Source organism: Seriola dumerili, unplaced genomic scaffold (assembly GCF_002260705.1).
Source record: "Seriola dumerili isolate Sdu_G_001 unplaced genomic scaffold, Sdu_1.0 BDQW01000088.1, whole genome shotgun sequence".
Classification (NCBI taxonomy): domain Eukaryota; kingdom Metazoa; phylum Chordata; class Actinopteri; order Carangiformes; family Carangidae; genus Seriola; species Seriola dumerili.
The window spans coordinates 837,411-859,007 of record NW_019174343.1 but is presented as its reverse complement, the minus strand read 5'-3'; the positions used below and the strand labels follow the sequence as shown (position 1 = coordinate 859,007).

The 21,597-nt window shown below is 42.4% G+C and overlaps 1 protein-coding gene across 1 annotated transcript in view; it reads left to right on the top strand.

The window, feature by feature from the left end:
* The first annotated feature begins 308 nt into the window (after window positions 1–308).
* Window positions 309–21,597, top strand: part of cntn2 (contactin 2) — a 35,217-nt gene continuing 13,928 nt past the window's right edge. The window contains exons 1-13 of the mRNA XM_022745119.1: window positions 309–396; window positions 4,425–4,566; window positions 8,869–9,044; window positions 9,147–9,242; window positions 9,453–9,665; window positions 11,274–11,376; window positions 11,524–11,705; window positions 11,806–11,942; window positions 13,624–13,753; window positions 13,987–14,137; window positions 17,055–17,182; window positions 17,282–17,457; window positions 20,161–20,281. Coding sequence (XP_022600840.1) covers window positions 339–396; window positions 4,425–4,566; window positions 8,869–9,044; window positions 9,147–9,242; window positions 9,453–9,665; window positions 11,274–11,376; window positions 11,524–11,705; window positions 11,806–11,942; window positions 13,624–13,753; window positions 13,987–14,137; window positions 17,055–17,182; window positions 17,282–17,457; window positions 20,161–20,281 — 1,813 coding nt within the window. The 5' untranslated portion in view covers window positions 309–338. The remainder of the gene's footprint in view (window positions 397–4,424; window positions 4,567–8,868; window positions 9,045–9,146; window positions 9,243–9,452; window positions 9,666–11,273; window positions 11,377–11,523; window positions 11,706–11,805; window positions 11,943–13,623; window positions 13,754–13,986; window positions 14,138–17,054; window positions 17,183–17,281; window positions 17,458–20,160; window positions 20,282–21,597) is intronic.

Sequence of the window (21,597 nt, the reverse complement as noted above, 5' to 3'; positions counted from 1 at the left end):
ATTGTATGATATATAACATACTTTATTTGCTTCTTGAAATAAACAAAATGAGCACAAAGTTCTGAATGAATGGTGATCTGCAAAATAGTGAAGTTCAGCAATACCAAGACAATTTGAAAGAAGGGGGTTGGACTGACCTCTTGTCCATGTAGTGATTCTAACTGAGTGCATTTTACTGTTGTTTGCTTGAAGAGTTTCTCATGAACATGATCTTGTTCTGTATTTCTGCACAGGCCCAAACTGGAATTCCTCTTCCTGTGAGGCAAGGTGAACAGGTTTTGATCCCATCTGCTCCTGGTTTGTTTGTGATCCTGTTGTAGTCCAGCTGGATCCAGATCATGGAGCGCCTTCTGTGTCTGCTGCTCCTCAGCTCAGTGGCTCTGAGGGAAGCAGTCGGTAAGTTCAGATTAACACACACACACACACACACACACACACACAAATGTGGGTTTTAAGGTGGCTTACAGAGCCAGTGTTGGTGTTGATAATTAACATTAGAACCAGGTTTACTCACATGTTCCACTTAATGACACTGATTCTCTTATCCAGGCAGAAGAGTTTTGTAGCCAATCAAATTATCACTCTACACTTTTTGTCACGTCATTTACGGCTGCTTCATGTACGTTATCATTTATTTAAGTCTGTTTCCATCAAACTTGGGTCAAATTGCAAATTAGCATAAAAACAGATGAATGGAAACAAAGTAAAGTTACTGTGAGGTAGCCTCACCTTTCTCCACCATGTTGGTATAAATGACATCGAATTAATATTTTGAGGTAGATTCATGATTCACGATCTGAATCAGTCTCCTCACAGATTTAGTTGAACTCATGATCACATGACTAATTGTGCACACTTCAACTCAAAGGCCCAACTCACAAATCTCTGTATCCTGTTTCCACTCTGGTTTTATTCTGAAAATCCTGACTGGAAGTTGTGATTTGTATCGCCACTTGCCGTTACTCTTCACTCTGCTTTCTGTCTCCCGGCCTTCAGGCAGGTGTCGGCTCCCGCGGACAGACTGTAACTCCTCTATGTTGGACTGCAGCTGGTGATGGTGGTTCTTGTTCTGTTCAGGTGGAGAACTGGAGGTGGAGCTACATCACTGCAGAGCAGAACAAGGACTGCTGTCTCCAGCTGTAGTTAGCGGGCTAGCTAGTAATCAGATGCTAAATGGCGTCATTGTTATTTTGCAGCCTTTCCCTGATGTTGTCTAACAAGACTAGGTCTAAACCGAGTATCTGTCTGGACCTATGGTCAAATCCTGATTTTATAACTGTGACATCGTCTGACAAAATCACCAAACACATAAATGAAAGCCAAAGACTGAGCTGTGATTTCAGCTGGATTTACTGTAACATGATCACTCAGAGAGAAAGGTAGAAGAAACACAATATCTTTCTTTTTTTTTGGGTTATTTTTCAGGCTTTTGCCTTTATCTTACTCATAGTGAGAGAGAGAGAGAGAGAGAGAGAGAGAGAGACAGAGAGGCAGAGAGACAGAGAAAGGAGGATGACATGCAGCTAGGGCCCACAGGCCAGACTCAAACCCGGGCTGCTGGGACAAGGACTAAACCTATTAGCACATGCTCCACCAGGTGAACCACCGGGGCCAGAGACAGATTGTCTTTCTTATTCAGTCTCTCACACACACACAGCCTCCGTCTGGATCCACAATAGTTTATTCTTTATTTCCTTCAACTCCAGAATGTCAGACTTTTTTTTAGAGGCAGGTCTTTATTGATTTATTGTTGAGGTAACATAGGGTCTAACTGTGTGTGTGTTTGTGTGATTGCAGTGAGAGAGCTGTACACTCACACACACACAACTCTTGTCCAAGGTCTTATAAACATGTTTTCTGCCGTGGGCAAAAAGCCAAATGAAATATTTGAAGGATCAAAGAAGTTTCTCTCAGATTGTTGCTGTCTGTGAAAATCAAAACACATTACACAAAACCATGAGCTGAGACTGAGTGTACACAGCAGAGCTGAGTCTGCTCAGAGAACATCTGCACGATGGAGAGTATTCCTGCAGAAGGTTTTCTTTATGTTTGTGAAGTACTGAAAACACACTGGACCCTCCACCCCCACTCTGTCACAGACTGTAGCTATGTTTGTAGCCAAAACCTTCTTTAAGGTGTAAATACAGCAGCAAGCTTCAGGACCAACTTCCCTCCCCATCAGAAACAGAAACTTCAACGATAACGATGTGAGCGTCCACACCAATGAACAATGACACTGCCAGCTCCAGCTGTGTCACAGCCCCAAACTAGATACTGATGACCTGGCACTCTGCACCTTAAAGGAGCTATATGTAAGTTTAACTATTGCTACATAGCTAGCGTTAGCATTAGCAGCTGTTTACTAACCAGTCTAGAAGAAATGTTGTGAGTTCAGCATCAAACTTCATTCCTTTACTCACCAACAGCTGTGTCCAGAGGTGGAGACAAACGTCAGTGTTAACTCTTGTCTCTGTCACATCTTTTCTCCTACAGAAGTTAGCATGCTAACCAGCTAGCCCTGGCCCGTCTCCTCACTGTAGCCTCCAGTCTGTCCTGAAGACGTAGCTGCTCAGAAGGAATATTATAACCTCTTGTCTTGTAAAGACAATGATGGTTGAAGCTCTTGTCAGGAGACAATCACCATCACCTGCTCCTGACAAGAAACCAGGTTCAGCAGCAGAGGAAACTGATAGCTCCTTTAATTATACTTTTCTCAAATCCATTTTAAGAAAAAGAAAAGTTTTAGATGAAAAAAAACAACAAAAAAACACCTCCATTTCATCATTGCAGTACTGGAAAAATATATTCTATTGAGTGAATTACTGTTTTCTTTTTCTTTTTTATTATGATGGTTTTATTTATAAGGTTTTGCATGGACTAAGAACAGAGGGCTGTGGCACATCTCATCTCAAACATTAAGTCAAACCAGATCTGTGATCACTTTTAACTCAGTATGCAACCAAATGAATTTGTCTTTTTATGTGTTTTATATTTGTAGTAGTGTATTGTGAATTGTAATGTTTTTGTTTTATGTTACCTGCTCAGGGACTGTGGATGTAAATTAGCATTTTTTTATACTGATGTTCATTAACATGCATTGTCCCTATGGAATAAATAAATAAATAAATAAAATTACAATACACATTACAGTACAAACTTTAGTTTAACTTTAACTTTACACTCTTTACACACACTGCATCGCTGATTGGCTCACTGACACTAATGAGATTTACTCATTTACTCCTGAGGTATTAAATGAGACATCAGTCCTCGATAGTATCAAACGAAGTTGGTTGGTCCATAACAGTGTTGAAGTTTGATATCCGGCCCTACATAAAAGTACCTAGGTGTCAAAAGTAAATGACTCATTCTGTAGAACAGAGTTCTGTTATTATATTACATGTGATGTTGGATTATTATTACTTATTATTAGCATTTGAATCTTATAGCTGGTTTAGAGATAATTTGAACTACTTTATATATATTGAACAGTCTTATTTATTCCTGTCAGAATTTATATTTGCAGAGCTGCTCGTATAACAAATATTATATGAATATAAAGTAAATGAGGAGGTAAATGCCAAATATCAGCATAATGTCATCCACTGTACCAAAGTGATGTAAAAGTGATTAAACTTAATGTCACTCAATGCTTGCCCACTTAAAGTAACTCAGATTAGCCTATAAAAACACTTGTATTAAAAGTTCATCAAATGTTGTTAAATATGATATGTTATTATCACTGCATATGATAAGAGGACCATGCAGTTTGACTTGAGTACCCACCATAGAAGTAGTGTACATATATACAACCAACACAATAATAAGTACTCTGTAATTAGATTTCATGTATTTCCATCATTTTCTCAAAAAGTTAATATTCTTTCAGCCTTTTACAGAGGTTATATCATATTTACAACACTATCTACATTTGTGTTGTTGTATTAAATGTTGAGCTGCTGAACAGGATAAAAGATTAGTGGCAAACCCTCCCAGAATGGGGTCGCTACTGAATTTGTAAGACGTTGATCTTGCTTGTGTTTTTCAGCGTGTCTTTTATTCTCAGCTCATTAAAGACTGATTAAGGAAAGAACACACTGAACTGTTATGTAATGTTTGTTGGTCATGTTAGGAACAGGTAGAACAGGAGCAAAATCAAACACTGCAGAAAACAGATCTTTACAAGTAGAGAGAAGCTGCTCTCTTTTCTTGATTGTGACAAAGTGACTGAAAACAAAACAGACCAGACATCTCAGCTTCAAACGTCAGAATCATGGGGTTAAAACTTGGACAAAGGACAAGAGGTTAAAAGTTGTGGCTGACAGGAAGTAGTGTCTAGGACATTACCTAAGGTCCTCCCCGTCAGGAAACTTTTGGCTCTGGGTTTGTTGTGTAACTTTGTGTGTTGTTAAAAAATTTTCCAGGTGGAGATGTGTGTGTGTCAGGTCATGACAGCGGCCCGGTGTTTGAAGAACAGCCAAGTGGCACAATTTACCCAGAGGGCCTGAGTGAAGGCAAGGTGACCCTGAGCTGTCAGGCCAGAGCAAGTCCAGCTGCCTCCTACAGGTGGGTAGCACACACCCACTTACACACCTACCCCCCCCCCCCCACACACACACACACACACACACACACACACACACACACCTTTAAAAAGTCTAAATTAAAGTGGTACTTAAATTTCAGTACCACTGCTGAGAGTCAGAGAAGGAATCATTTTGATTGGTTAATCCATTTCAGGTTAATTTAAAGAATGATATCATTAGGAAGTGGTGAAAAAATGATGGTAAATAAATCCAGGTCATGCTGGTTTCCATCATACTTTGATAGGTTGTCCAGTGTGAGAGTGAAACAGGTATTTTATTTTCAAATATGTTTCACTCAGCCAAAGAACGTTCAGTAAACTGTTGTAACAGTGCTGATTTTCATAGTAAGACAGGATTATAAAATTATGTTAATGTACATTTGCGGGTATTACAGTTTTTGCCCGTTGCTTGAACACATTTTGCAAAACTTCGCTCATTGTGCCAAAACTCTACACACAAGTAAACATGACACAACACTGGGAAATATACCATTCACATCTGTGTCAAATTGAAACTCTACTATCAAAACCTAAACTCTGCTATCAAAACCTAACAATCCTTTGTCAAAATGTAACTCTGATGACAAAATGACACACACTTGCATCATATGCATACACTTTCAGATCAGGGGGAACACACTAGTCTACTTTATATAAAACACTGCAGTCTTTGATTTTCACTGTTTATTCAGAAGGCACATTTTCAGGAGGCACATTTTCAAACAACCAAAAAAGCAAATAGGCCTACTCAGTATTGTACATTGCAGCACTGTACATTGCAGTAACATGAATTCAGATAAAGAAAAAAAAAAAAAGAAAAAAACACTATACTGTAAACATGGCATCATGGCAATCGTGCATACGTGGGCTCATGGATCCTGCCGTCTGTTGGGGTCTGGCCACAGGACCTCATTGACATAGCAAGCAATGTCTTCTCCCGCTAGGCACCGGGGAAAATATCCCCTTGCATGTCGAAACCATCCATGGTTTGCTGTCACCTGAATGTCGCCACAGGCCTGATCCATTGCCTGCAGAAGAGGCATGCGGGCATGTGGTTGGCGGTCATATACACGCCATCTCCAAGCCGAAAAGAATTCCTCTATAGGGTTTAAAAATGGTGAGTAAGGGGGCAAGTATACCACTTCAAATTGATTGTGGTTGGTGAACCAGGCCTGGACCAGAGCAGCCCGATGGAAACTGACATTATCCCATACCACCACAAACCTGGGCTGATCTGGTCTGTTCTGTACAACTATATTATGGAGAGCATCTAGAAATGTGAGTATATGTTGGGTATTGTATGGACCTAGTTTTGCATGATGATGCAGAAGCCCTCGAAGGCTTATGGCGGCACACAATGTGATTTCCCCCGCGCTGCCCCGGGACGTGCACAATTGCCCTTTGGCCAATTACATTACGACCCCGTCGTCTTGTTTTGCTCAGGTCGAATCCAGCTTCATCAATGAAAACGAATTCATGAGGCTGTGCAGCTCCATCCATGGCCAAGATTCTCTGTAACAAAAAAAACAAAACATATTACTACAGTGCTACACATACAGAACCCCCACCCCATCACACAGGTACCTGTGTAGCTCTCCGAATGGATCCATGTGGTACTGATATGGTACATATTCAGCTGCTACTGGATTTCACCAATACTGTATTGTAAATGTAAAGGACAGTTACACTTACCCGTACATATTCACATTGAAGTCCTTTGACCCTGACACTTCCTCTCAAATGGGACCCTGTAGAGCTGCTTCATGGTGATGTTGTGTTTTCCCAAGATGCGTCTGATGGTGGTGATGCTCACATGGTTTATGTTGTTGAACACTTGCCTGTCTGCAAGTACTTTCTGTCGTAGCTGGTGGAGACGGATGGCATTGTCTGCCCTCACTAGGTCCACAACGGCAAGTTCCTGCTGTTGTGTGAACAGGCGTTGGCGTCCTCCCCCAGAAGGTCTTCTAGTCATTCTAGAGAAATACAACCACAAATTGTCATTGGTTTGCTTCTTTTTCTTACAGTACTATATATACTGTACTTTACTGTATATACTGTATCATCCACTGTACTGAAACATCTCAATATAAGTAATCATGGTATGTTTCACAAAAACTACCACTTTGGCTGCAAAAGGAGCATTAGCACCCTGCAATACCCTGTACACGTGATGTGGTAATGTGATATACTGTAGTACAGTACTGTAAATACCATCTGAGTAGAGTAGAAGGTAGAGAGGTGAAGACATACCTGTTTTCCAGTCGGAATGTTCTTATTACAGATGCCACTGTGAAGCGGCTTAGATGTGGGTGGACTCTCTGCCCAGCTTCCCTCATAGTCAGGCCATGGTTGATGACATGGTCCACCAAAGTTGCTCTTATATCATCAGAAATAGGGGTCCGTGCATGGCCTCTTTGACCTTGACCTTGTCCTTGTCCTCCTCCTCCTCTTCCTCTTCCTCTTCCTCTTCCTCTTCCTCTTCCTCTTCCTCTTCCTCGTCCTCGTCCTCTTCCTCTTGCTCTACCTCTGCCTCTCGCTCTCCCTCCATCCATGCTTGCAAAGTTCTTGAAATGGCTAAACTGAGGGCTTTTTGTAGCTGGCTGATTGGTGTTCAGTTTTGCAAGTAAGTGCCTTCAGGTGTGTATTTGAGTGGTTGCAATTACCCGATGTGTTTTGTATTTTGGATACATGTGTTTTCCAAATGGCACCTTGAGATTTCATTTTTGAACGAAGTGTCTTATGTATGAAATAGTGTGTAGTATGCAGGACCAAGTGTGTTGCATAAAGGAGTAAGTGTGTTGCAGAATTGCAACTAGAGTACAAAGCAGCGTTTTTGTTTAAGGTATGGGTACATGTGTTTGAGGTATGGTAACAAAAGCTTCAAGTTGTGTTACTTTAGTCTAAGCATGGGTCTATAGTGTTCAAGCAACGGGTAAAAACTGTAAACTGGTGATATGAAGGTAGAATCCTTGAACATTTTCCAAGTTAAACAATTGAAAAAAAAAGAGAAATACAATTAATAAATAAATTAACAAATAATTCAATGATTACAATAAATGAAGATTGAGAAAAATAACTGTAAGTGCTGAATGATAAATAAAGAAAAGATTAGAGTTTTTTTCAGTTGCTAACAAGCATTGGTCAATACTGAATATACTTTTTCAAAACTCTTCACACAGTCTGCATTACAAACATGCATCTCAGCTCAACAGTTCATCTCACCTCAAAAACTCTTTCTCACCAACATGCTCAATAATTGTGGCCCTCATCTCATCAGAGACCACAGCTCTTGGTCTTCCTCTCCTTCCTCTTTTCCCTCTCCTTGCCATGCTTCTCTCTCCACCAGCCTGTCCTCTTTGATCCATATTTCAAAAAAAAAAAAAAACATTCAGAAGCCATCCCCTTTTATCTGCGTGCTACAGTAATGAGGCCAAACACAGGTCACCTGCGTAAGTTTTCACCTGCAAACTGCACTCAGCTGTGTTTGGAATTATTATTATTTAATTTTTTTGTCAATATTATGATATTATTTTCTATAGATTTCAATGTGGCTGCAGCAGGAATGCAGACATTTTTTTTCCCATCATTCTGTTTTGATTGTGTTTTTAACTGTTTTGAACAAAGTGTGTTAGCATTTGAAAAATGTGCTGCAGAAGTATAGTGTTTTGCAGGTGGTGGGCTCTGACTGAGAAAGGAGTTCATGAATTTTGGTAACTGTGGTCACTGAATGCATTTTGTGTGAAAGCAATGAAAAGTGATGCACAGTTTTCTCCACATAGACTTCTGTTTTACTATTGGTATTTCACATATGTTAGAAACATACATCTTCATATATCAGAAGATGTATATGTGTGATAATAATATACTGTAGGTGACACATATTGCAACATCACTGTTGATATAGGAACATATATGTCATATATTACATTTCTGTATGGGCTGGGAGATGATTTGAAGGACAGACCTCCAGCTACAGTATTCTGACATATTCTCATATTATGTGTCAGTTTTGTGTCGGTGCATGAAACAGAGCTCAGCAGTTTGTGGCTCATATGTGTGTATATACTGTGCGCATTATTGTTCTGGTTTTATTTGCAGATCAGTCAATCAAAACTTTGATTCGTAGTGGTTTATGTTTGTGAACCTGAAATTTCTCTCATCACCAGATCATGGCTCAGATCCAAAGTTGGGAGACCTTTTGTTGATAGACTAGTTTAGCTCGTGTCATGTTTACTATGTTCTCTTTGGGACACTTACATTTTGCCCTGCTTTTTGTCTTGCAGGTGGCTTGTGAACGGCACAGATGTCCCGCTTGGCTTGGACGTCCGTTACACCTTGGTGGCCGGCAACCTGGTGATCAGTGGTCCCGACTCCGCCCGAGACGCAGGCTCGTACCAGTGTCTGGCCATCAACCGCTGCGGGACCATCATCAGCAGAGCTGCGAACCTGAAGTTTGGCTGTGAGAGCAGAGGAGTTTAAACCTCTTCAAGTGTCACTGTATCTTACTGCTTCTTCTTATACTTGTTAATGGGGTAGTAATCCTTTCCCTCTCTTTCTTCAGACCTCCATGACTTCCCCTCAGACAGCAGGAGTCCTCAGACAGCATACGAGGGCCTAGGAACCTTCCTGGCCTGCCAGCCGCCTCCACATTACCCAGGTATCCCCTCTGCTTCAGGGTTCTTACTGCTGCTGGGAAGCTAGTCTTTAAACCACAGAGAAGGATGAGCTGTGAGGTGGAAGATGGTTTAACCTCATGAGAGTTTACCTTCACATAAAACCTGCCACAGGCCACAGCTGGAAATGTGCTCAGTTTTGCTTCTGCCTGGATTCCTGATGAGTGTGATTTGTCCTTGTCTCCTTTCTGCAGCTCTGTCTTACCGCTGGCTTCTCAACGAGTTTCCCAACTTCATCCAAAGAACAGATGGCCGTATGTTCGTGTCGCAGGTGACAGGGAACCTGTATGTGGCTAAAGCAGAGCCCAATGACACAGGGAACTACTACTGCTTCACCACCATCAGCCTGGACATCAGCACCAAGAGCACCTTCAGCAAAGCCAACCAGCTCACGGTGATGTCTGACGGTATGGAGGCTGATGCTAACAGCCACATGTAGCTGCAGGTCTGCAGGATGCTGACTGTGTGGAGCAGAATTCACTTTAGCATCCCAGACGTTATTGATTATTGATTAGGCCTGATTATCAGATACTGATTCAAATAAACCTCAAGTTTGTTTTTTTAAAACTTTACTTTGCAAAACACATTTTTAATGTAACAAAACAAAAAACTTCACTTTATTATGTTGTAGATTAAATTTTTGTCCATCAGTCTACAATCAATAACCCATGATGGAAAAGTGAAAACATGTTTTTAGAGATTTATTAAAAACCAAAAAAGCCACTTTTCTGTGGCTCCAAACTGTGGTCGGCTGTTTCCTGTTTGATTTCGTTATCTTTGAGATGAATCTAGATCTTGACACCTGTAGGGAATTGAGCTTAATGGACAGTTGAGAGAGAGAGAGAATCACACCTGTGTGTATCAGGTCCCACAGTTCACTGCAGGTCTGGACAAAGACATGAAGTCCAGTGGACTCTCTGTAGACCTCTGTGGTGAGACAGAGATCAGGACACAAAGCTCTGAGTGTTCTCAGGAGAACCGTGGAACATGTCTGGAACCAGGACTCTTCTAGAGCTGGTGTCCAGACAAACTGAGGGACCAGGTGAGAAGGACCTGGGTCAGGGAGGAGCTTCAGAGTTCCTCTGCAGAGATGGAGAAGCTGCAGGAAGGAGGAGCATCAGTCAGGTGTTTATGGTGGAGAGACGAGACAGAGACACTCAGGGTCAAAGACATGAGACAGTCTGCTGGAGTCTGACAGACAGACTTGAAAGACTCCGAGACCAGGAGGAACCAAACTCTCTGATCTCCAAACACCAGGACCTGCTCAGCACCTGGATGACACCATTGGTACACTGAAGCATGTCCATAGTCCATTTTTGGAGAGACCTGAAGAGGACAGATCACAGACACTTCCTGTCCAGTCTGAGTCTGTAGAGACTCAAGCAGACTGAGGCTGGAACTGCTGCTGAAGGGGGTCCTACAAAGAACTGGACTGAGGGTCTGAAGTATTTTGGAAATGAGAGATTTTAGTTTTTGATTTTTAATACATTTGCAAAAATTTCTAAAAATGTGTTTTCACTTTGTTTGTATGGTTTGCGGAGAGGAGACGGATCCATTTAAAATCAAATCCACAACACAAGTGCAGGGGTCTGAATACTTCCTGAAGCAGCTGTAGACTCAGTGCACAGCTGTTTTCTCTAACACAACAATACAAGATGAAGTGACTGCTTCTTCATAGTTCCTGAACGTCTGACTTTAACACTGGGCCCTGCTCCTACACTGTGTGTTACATGGACACAAATTATTTATCTAGAGCTCAGAATGGAAAGAGTTAATCATCTGGAGAACTCCACATGCTCAGTTCATTTATTTGGTATCTGCCCATTAGATCTTACCTCACAGGGTCCTGGTACATGGTGCCAAAGGAAAGGTCAGGTAGTGCCCACAATCCTCAGAAACCCTCCTCTGTGGATCCTGAGTGTCCAAACGTCATGGCAGCAGGTTCTTAGATCAGATCAGAGCTGCACAATGTGAACATGAATTCATCTGAATATTTACAGTTTATTTTATTTCAGCGAATCCCAGGAAGTCGGCTCCGAGCATTAAGGTACGCTTCCCAACAGAGACCTATGCCCTGGCAGGACACACCGTCCAGTTAGAGTGCTTCGCCTATGGAAAGTAAGTCCCCACCTCGGACATCACTGGATCTGTTGTGCGCTGTGTCCTGTTCAGTAACATCTGTCCTCCTTTAATCCTCCCTCTGTACTGTTTCACCTTCTCTCCCTCTATATCACCTCCACCCTCCCTCCACTCTCTGTCCAACAGTCCAGTTCCTAAACTGCGATGGAGGAAGGTGGATGGACTGATGCCGTCCAAGGCGGGCTCCTCTGCTGATGGCCCCACCCTCACCCTGCCATTCCTCTCCTTCGATGATGAGGGTGTTTACGAGTGTGAAGCCTACAACTCTGAAGGAAGTGACACATACCAGGGACGCATCACTGTGCAAGGTGGAGAACAGAAGTTTGTTGTTATCAGGTTTCATGTCTCTGTCTGTCAGTACATCTTCACTTCACTGTGTCCTGCTGGTCATTCTTCTCCACCCTCCAGCTCAGCCCGAGTGGCTGCAGGTGATGAGCGACTCAGAGGTGGAGATCAGCTCAGAGCTGCACTGGAGCTGTATTGCTGCTGGTAAACCACGCCCCTCCATACGCTGGCTACGCAACGGACAGCCACTCAGCACACAGGTGACACACACAGGCAGTACTGTCACACTGTAGTGTATACACAGCACCTCTGCACACAAAGCTATGTGAACACACTCATCCCAGCACTGGTAATCTAGCTGTAGCTTCCTCTTCCTCAACAAATGGTCAGTAAACCTTGTTTTAAAAAAAAGAGTTGATGTGAAACATTCACATCCTCCTTTTATTCAATTGGAGGGAATAATTTGACTCAAAGAAAGTCTGCCAGTTTTCATACTAACTTAGAGTGTTAGAGGGAAATAATGTCTTTCTATTAAAGCTCCATATTTTACACAGTGTTTTATTTGAAGTGTTGATCCATAAGAAGATATATTTGTGGTTTTAAGAACCAAAAATCATCTTGGTGTAGTTTTACATCTCCTCTCTCAGGCTTCTCTCTGGAGCTCTAGTAACAACTGGTCAGTGAGCCAATCAGAAGAGAGGAGGCTCTGAGCCTCTCCTCTGATGTGTGAATTTGACCATATACGTGGTGAATTACTACATACGTTTATTTACTCACTGTCATCACTGACACTGACACTGACACTGACACAGCAGGTTGAAGCCTGATTCACACAGGGCTGAGATGATCTGATAACTGAACTTGTGTTTCGGCCAATCCTGGGAACTGATCTGATACCAGTGCATTAAATAAGTTATTTTAACAGCTGTGTAGTACTGACCCTGTCTGTCATGGTTTTATAACTCAGGGTAAACTCTTTGTAACGTGAACAGACACATGAATGATGAACTTTAACGGAACTGTCAGTCACTTCCCTCACCAGTTGTCCTGACACTGAGCCACCCCTCCATATTAAAGCCCTACATACTGAACATGTTGTCTTTTTACTGATGCGACTTTCCACTCTAACATGTTGCTAATGGCTAACGTCACACCATTTACTGGAAATCAAGTTCTTCTTCACTGCTCTAACAGTAGCTGCCAGTGGCTACACAGCACAAGTTCCTGTGTAGGCTACTGTTTAAGAGCAGAGAAGAAGAATTACATTCTGGGAAAACTCATGTTTCAACCAGACTATAAAGTTTATTTGTAAATGATGTCTCACATGGAGACTTAATAATAGAAGGAGTCAGACAGAAGTACAAAATCATATTAATATTATATTAATATCCATCCATCCATTATCGATACCACTTATCCTTATAGGGTTGCAGGGGGCCTGCAGCCAATCCCAGCTGACATTGGGCAAGGGCGGGGTACACCCTGGGCAGGTTGCCAGTCGATCACAGGGCTGACTCATAGAGACAAGCAACCATTCACACTCACACTGACACCTAATGTGCACATCTTTGGACTGTGGTGTACCCGGAGTACCCAGAGAGAACCCACGCAGGCACAGGGAGAACATGCAAACTCGACACAGAAAGGCAGGGGTCAAACCCAGAACCTTCTCACTGTGAGGCAACATTGATAACCACTGTACTACCGTGTCGTCCCATATTAATATTATATAAATGATAATAAGAAACAAATCTACATGGGGCAGGAACAGGCTGAAGAAATATCCGCAGACAGAGAGTGGATGTGAACAGGGCTCTTCCTCCTCACTGAGGGAAGAAGACTATGTTATCACATGTTAATTCCCACACGCGGTGTACCCTAAATGTGTGCTTCACACCCTCCCCCCACCCCCACCCAACTCATTTCCCTCTCTTCTCTAAGGACCGGGTGGAGGTGAATGGAGCTCGTCTGAAGATCAGTAACCTGGCCCTGGAGGATTCTGGGATGTACCAGTGTGTGGCTGAAAACAAACATGGCACCATCTACTCCACCGCTGAGCTCAGAGTCCAAGGTAGGAGGAGGCTCCGCTGTCCCTGAGACTGATGCTGTGACAGATTTTTCTTTATGCAGATTGAAGTTTAACAGTTTAATACTGGCTCACGGTAATGAGTCACTATTCCTCCATCTTCTTTCATCTGACTCTGTCCATCCTTCCCTCTCTCTGCATCCATCCATCACCTCATGCCCTCCTCCCTGTTCTGCTCTCTGTACTCTGTTCCTCCATCTTGCTTCCTGTTCCTCCAGTTCAGGCCCCAGACTTCAGACTGAATCCAGTACGGAAGCTGATCCCAGCAGCCAGAGGGGGGCAGGTGAAGATCGAGTGTCGCCCTCGAGCCGCCCCGAAGCCCAGCCTGTTCTGGAGCCGTGGGACGGAGCTGCTCACCAACAGTAGCAGGTAGAGTGGTAACAGGGTCAATGTGGTTTTCATTCACAGCGCAGTGCCTTCACTTTACATTTTAAAACCTTGCAATCCTGTGACCTGGAGTTCAGCAGAAACATCAGCACTGTTGTTCCATGTGGACTGAGTTCATCACACCAGTAGAAATGATCTGTCTTCAATCTGCAGTTTCTGATTTTACAGGAAGCACAGCAGCATCACCTCTTCAGTGATTTAAATCTCTATCAGTAAGGATTTAACATTAACAGACCGGCCAACCTGCGCACACTCTGACATCAGAGTACACTGGGACCATGTGTCAGTCTAAACTACACAAAAAGCTGAGGGAGATGCCGGCACTCACATAGAAAAAGTCTAATATTTTAATATGGGGCAAACAATGAACCTGTTTAAGCTATAAGCCATCATCAGCGTAAGAGACAGTGGTAACTCAGACCATGTATATATAAACATCTGAGGCTAGAAGATAAATGCTTGATTATTTGATGAAGTGCAACTGTGAACAACCATAGGGGGAGTGGCTACATGACATCAGAAACACAACCGTAAAATTAGATGTTATTAGATGTTAATATACAGTATAAACCTGCACCATCTCACTGTTACTCAGTAAGAAATATTAAGCACAATATGGATTCAAAATAATAAAAGCACATATTAGAAAAGCATACATTCATACTTAGAGAAAAAGACAATCCAAAGAAACACATGTGCTCAGAGATATCACTAAATACAACATGTACGCTAAAGCTCAAAACTATCCTGTATGTAAGGGCTTTAGAATAAAGGTTTGTCCGCAGTAAGGATGATAGGAACACAAAAAGCTGTAGCTGTCTATGAGTTTGACCAGTTGTCCTCAGGTCAATGAGCGTCCGGCCAATCTAAAAGCAAAACAAGTAGAGTTTGACCAGTCACATCGCTGGATTCATTTCCCTTGCCTCCACTCACCTATGAAAAACATATTTGCAAGCAGGGATTATTGACAAATGTGTAGACAGTAGCTAGGATCCATACATCCACAGCAACACTTCTCTGGTTCCCCCGCCTCACTGGTTCCTCAGGTGAGGACAGATCTTTGAACTCCTTTGCAAAGGTAAATGACTGCTGATGTGGACATTTGAGTATGTGAATTAATTAGGGCTGAAAAATTGAACAAAATCTTATCTAAATCACAGCAGGACCAAGTGCAATATCCAAATTACAGGAGCTGCAATATTTTAGATAAAAACATGTCACAACAGGCCTTCATAAAGACAAACATTGTGGTGCGTCAGAGACGCCCCGGCCTACCAATGATATTCTCCAGACATAAGTTAACATGCTTGTTTGGTACATACCAAACAAAATTCACATTATTTTTATATTTTTTCCAGTGAAAATTAAAAATGACTCATGTCACAATTGAAATATCTGCCAAAATCATCACAGTATGATGTTTTTTTCATATCATTCAGCTTTAGAATGAAGCTAGCGTTAGTCTGTGTTTGCAAGCTAGCTTGTGTGTTCACCAGTCAATTAACATGAGGACAGTTTAACCACCCTGCTGATGTTCCAGCAGCTGCATGCACCAACACACATCACTTACTTGTGACGCTGGCAGCAGATTTGGGGCGATGTTCTTTCATTTTGGAGTGTTGTGTGTTTGTCAGGTGGTTGATGGAGATGAACGTTTCTCTCTCAGCCTCTCCCTCCCTGTTGCTGCCTTTGAAGGGGATGAGAGGAGCTCATGTAATTGGTCATTTCTGGAGCTGGCCCCGCCTCCATCTGTTGACTCCGTGCTCCTCATTCAAATAATGTAGACGGATAGCTGTTGAGTCAAGCTCCCACAAATTTGTAAGACTGGATTGATTGATGTCCGAGATGTGAACTGCTGTTGTAGCTTGTTGAGAATAAAACACATTTTGCCATTATTTAGTACAAACATGAGATCATGCAGAGATGCCTGAGTCCTTTACCATGAAGCAGGATCTGAGGTCATTGAGGTAACTTCAAGTCAAGTTTAACTCTGAGCCTTCAGTCCTACAGCAGTGGTCACCAATCACCATGGTAACTGATGCTGAACTCGTAACCTAAAAGGATCCTGACAGGGACAAAAGAGTTTACAATAAAGTGATCAATGACAAAGATCAGTAGATATTTATGAATTAAGACAGAGCTTCTAAGAATTCTAAGAAACAAAACAACTACAAAATAACTAGTATATCTTCATTTGACCTAAACACAGGTTCTTTAATCTGACAGGACTCCTGACAGTGATGATGCTTTTACTCTCTTCTTCATCACTGCAACTCAGAACAACATGAGGAGAAATGAGAAAAACTAAACCAACAATGATCCACACACTGTTCAATATTTCCTTTATTGTAAACCAACATTTCAGTCAGACTGACTCATCAGACATCAGCTACTCCTCTCCTCTTTTCTTTCTCTCCTCTCTGCAGCAGAAACAGTCTGACATTAACTTTAACTGTTTTATCTGCATCACATGTTCATAACAGTTTGTTCATCATCGGACTGAAGAGGGAATTAAATGATAATTTATGCTCTTATTTACAGTTTATCCTCAGTTTCACTTTTGTCAGTGAAATTATTTCTATTTCACATTTCACCTCATTGAATCATGAAGATCATCAGAAGCAGAATTTAATTAATTGATATGAATTGAATCAAAGAGGAGCCAAAAACAAGATGCTAAACTGAACTGGATATAATGAGTGATACTGTTGTTTCTGTCAGTGTAAATATGAAATTCATGTGACATGTTCAAGAATATGTCAGTACTGAATATATATACAGCCATAGTTAGTGAAACTGTATTGGACTGCATCACCTGAGAGTTATATATTTATGGGTCTGGTAGCAGTACTGTGAGCAACCAGCTGGAGGCGCTGTTGACCCACCTGTGTCTCCTCAGAGTCACTGTGACATCAGATGGAGTGTTGTGGATCTACAACATCAGCCGGGCAGATGAAGGAAAATACACCTGCTTTGCTGAAAACTACCTGGGCAAGGCCAACAGCACCGGACACCTGTCTGTCAGAGGTACACACATACATGACAAAATCTCAAACTATTCTTTTATTAATTGCCCAGAAACATTTCTTCTGCTGGATTTCATCTGACCCAGCTCTGTTCTTTCAGATGCCACTAAGATCACACTGGCTCCCTCCAATGCTGACATCAATCAGGGCGAGAATGTGACGCTGCAGTGCCACGCCTCCCATGATCCCACCATGGACCTGACCTTCACCTGGGCCCTCAACGGGGTCCTGCTGGACTTGGAGGACTCTGCCGGGCCGTACCATCGGGTGGAAGGGGTGAGTCCTATGGTGTATGGTGGAGAGAAGGTGGTTGGGACAATTCTTTGTCTGTACAACTGTTTGGTAAAATGAGGGTGTAAATCTTTTAAAACACCACACAAATATATAGTTTATCTTTTTAAAATTCCTAAAACTGCTGGACACTAGTTTTTAGTACATGCTGCTCAAACTAGAGAAGATAGTGCAGCTGGAGCTGTAGTGGGTCTTTTCATGGGATGTGATGAAAAGAAGCAGAAATATAGAATATGAAGAGACTTTTACAGATGCTTTCAGACTGTCTTCAGTCAGTCTTTGAGGTTCAGTCAGCTGCTGGTACAGAACCAGGTCTATCTAGACACTGTTTCTAAGGTTCATAGCTCAGAAACCAGGTTTTCTGCCAGTGTATTCTACGCCTTGCTGGCCCACCACGCCTAAGCATGGGGTCATTTGGAGCAGCTCAGTTGGAAACCTAAGATATAATTGTTGGAAAGCCCAGCTGCGACATCTGTTGGTTGAAACACTGCGTCGCTGTTGACCCGTACAGCTTTGGGTTGATGAGCACCCGCCCTCAGTAACGCTGTCAGAAAAAGGACAGCCACAGTCGCAGTGGCCATCAGACACACCAAGGCACTCAGCTGTTTGCCTCACTGTGTGGAAGAGACTGGATCAGTGTTTTATCTGTGAGGAAACATCTTGACTTGAACATTTGTTCTTCGAATGGTCCTGTTTGTTTGATTGAACTTTTCGTTAGTTGTTGTGTCAGTTGTTGGTTATGTTATAATTTTCAGTGCTCCTGTCACACCTCAAAACACTGGCTTTGCAGATATTGTCAGTAGCTGTAGAACTTGTTGGCGTAGAAAGGGTTAAATACCTGAAGCCTTTGTTTTTAGCTCCCTCCATGCTACCTTAGCGCTCCTCATAGTCTACCAGCACATTCCTGATGTAGTGGACACATATAGATGTAAACATAGAATAACATGAGACTGGATTGAATACATCAGCCCTGTTGTCACTGATACCTGATCCAGCTATCTGAGTCAGTATTGGACCAATATCCAATATCAGCATGGGATCAGTACACGCCTATAAACTGCAACACAGTGGATTCATTGGTTAGATGAATGACAGAAAATTATTAACAACTATTAAAACAAACAATCCCCTGTTCCAGCTTCTTGATTTTGGTTATCTGCTTTTTTAAGTTATTTTTTGGGCATTTTTTGCCTTTAATTGGATAGTTGCAGTGAGAGAGAGACAGGAAAGTCAGGGAGGGAGAGAGGGAGGGGATGACATGCAGCAAGGGGCTGAGGGTCGAAATCAAACCCGGGCTGATGTGGTTGGGAGTGAGCCTTGACCAGGGCGACCCCAACATGAGCTTTTTCTAACTGGTATTATTCATGATTTTCTGACGATTAGTCGATTTATGGAGAAGATAATCTACAAATTGTTGATGATTGCTGTACTGAAAAACAGTAATTAGTTGCTGTGTGTTGCTGCTGAACCAGTTCAGTGACAAGAGCATCAGCTCAGAAAGCTGCTGCTGTGACACTAAGGATTCAGTTCAGCTGAAAGACCTGATCCCTCATGTAAAGAACACTTATAGATCTCGATAAGGTGCAGTCCAGAGGCCGGTCCCCTCACGGCTGCTCTTACTTGCTACTCTCATTAATGTGTGTGAATATCAGGGGTGGAAAGAGTACTGGGAGATTTACAACAAGTAAATTCACAGTAAAAATGTTCAACATGAGTCAGTTGAAATGTCTCTGATTTACTGCGTTACATTTTTAAAAGGGGGAAGATGAGGGGTAAAAATATGGTGAGAACAATTACATAGATACAACTATGAAATTAAAGAACATGTTTAGGCTGCAAGGTGTGTATGCAGTGGTGTTTCATTACACTTCACGGGAGAACAGCACTGAAAGCAACCAATATATTCCAGTCAGGCTCTTTGCAGCCTGTGCATACAACTGATAATTACGCATATACACTAAGTTGTCAGTTTATTAGGAACATTTAGCTAAAACTGATGTAGTCTACTACAACAGTCCTGCAATTTAAATATTATTAATTGTTGTATAGTTGTTGATCAAACTGTGTGATCATTGTGGAGGATGTGTGTGTGGAGCTGTTGAGCTGTGTTACATTATACAGACAGCTGTTTGTTATTTAGCCTACCTTCTACAAGTGGGACACTTGTCGAGGTTGCCAGGTGGTGACTTTTGTTTTCACTCAGTAACAATTAAAGTTTAGTAAAATACTTGATGTACGAAATACTACACTACGAGTAAAGATTTACACAAAAATATGACTTTGTTACAGAAATTAGTGTAATTGTTACTTTATGAATATACGCTTTCACTTCTATTTATTTTCTTGAGGTCTGCTGTCAAAAGTAAATGTTCCATTGACACCAGAGTTTGGAGGTTTCTTACCAGAACAGAGAACAGAGGACTGAGCATGAACAGACACAACGGGCTCCAGCTCCACAGTCTGTAACCGCTTCATTTCAGGAGGACATTTCATGGTCCCCGAGCACAGAGCCAGAGGGAACTGAGCTGCTGGACCAGATTCACTTCATGTGTTTCATAATGAGTGTGGATGTGATGAGACACTATTATTAGCTGGAGGTGGGCTTGACTCCTGTAGTCTGTGCCTTAGCCAGGTGTGGTCTAGTTCCTCTGTGTGTTACTCTCCATCTCTCTGCCTATTCTGTTTCAGAAAGAAAACATTGGTGATCTGCTGATTATGAACACTCAGCTGAGTCAGGCGGGGGTCTACGTCTGTATGGCTCAGACTGTGGTGGACAGCGCCTCGGCATCGGCTAAACTGGTGGTTCGAGGTAAGAAGAGTCATCTCGTTCTTAACTGTGCTGCTGGTACTATCAGAGAAAAAACCTCAGACACCACAGAGTTCAGCCCTGCAGACCTGCAGAATACAGACAGCAGGATTATGAATAGAAGAAGGAGGAGGAGGAACAGGAGAAGAAGAAGAAGAAGAAGGAAGAGGAGCAGGAGAAGAAGAAGGAGGAGGAGGAGGAGCAGGAGAAGAAGAATACTTTTGACTTTCACTTTATTTAGGACACATTATGCCAAAAATCTTAAATAGTCAATTTCAAAGCTTCTAATAAATTACCAGTCAACAATTAAAACCCCTCAATCAAAACAACAACAACAACAACAACAACATCACACTCCTACCTACAACTTAAAAAACTAAAAGCTGAGCTGCAGTGACCCATCGTCCCCAGTGGAACACAGGACCTGCCTGATCCCCCACACATCTCTGAAAACATCCAGGTTGCAGGTCAGTCTGTAAAAGGAGACTTTTCTATTCTGAGCCGAGCTGAGACCAGAGCCTTCAGACACAGCACCGGCTCAATCCGGCCCACACCTGACATATGGTTCTTACGGCTTTTCCACATTGCTAGCTTAGCATTTGCTAACAAGAAATTGATAAGAACCAGTGTCTGTCTTTTTAACAGTGTACCTTGGGCCATAAACAAAAAAGTGAAAATGAAAAAAACCTCTCCTAAAGCCTCCACCCACCCATGCAGCAGCCTAAATAAATCAGACAAACGAGGACAGGAAACCACCAGATGTTCTACAGAAGAAGAAGAAGAAGAAGAAGCAGAAGAAAGAGAAGGAGAAGAAGAAGGAGGAGCAGGAGAAGAAGAAAGGGGGGGGCATAAGAAGAGGAAGAAGACCTTAACTCAGTCCTCTGATGAAAACAGGCCCCTCCCCCCGAGGCAGCTCCTCCTCCACACCTGCTCTTCAAGTAGGCAAATACAGTATGATGTTGTTGAACAGTTGGTCAGGTGAGACTGTTCCCCAGAATTCAGGCTGTCAGGTAGTGGACCTGGTGACCTGGTCCCAGGCCTTGGTCGGTTGAAGGCATCAGGTCAGAGGAGAAAGAGAAGGGTTTGAATTGTTGAGGTTGGTTGAGCGGTCAGAGCTCTGCACAACTTCAGAGGAAACAAAGCTGCTAGCTCACCGGTTAATTAATACTTCTATAATGATAACATGCAACAGTGTTAAAGAGTGTGTGGCAGAGAAACATCTGTAATGAACTACTGTCCACTACCTGGGGTGAAGAGATAAAAAAAGAGAGAAAGAGGAGAGAGGAGGGGGAAAAAGGAAGAAAAAATTGTTATGTCAT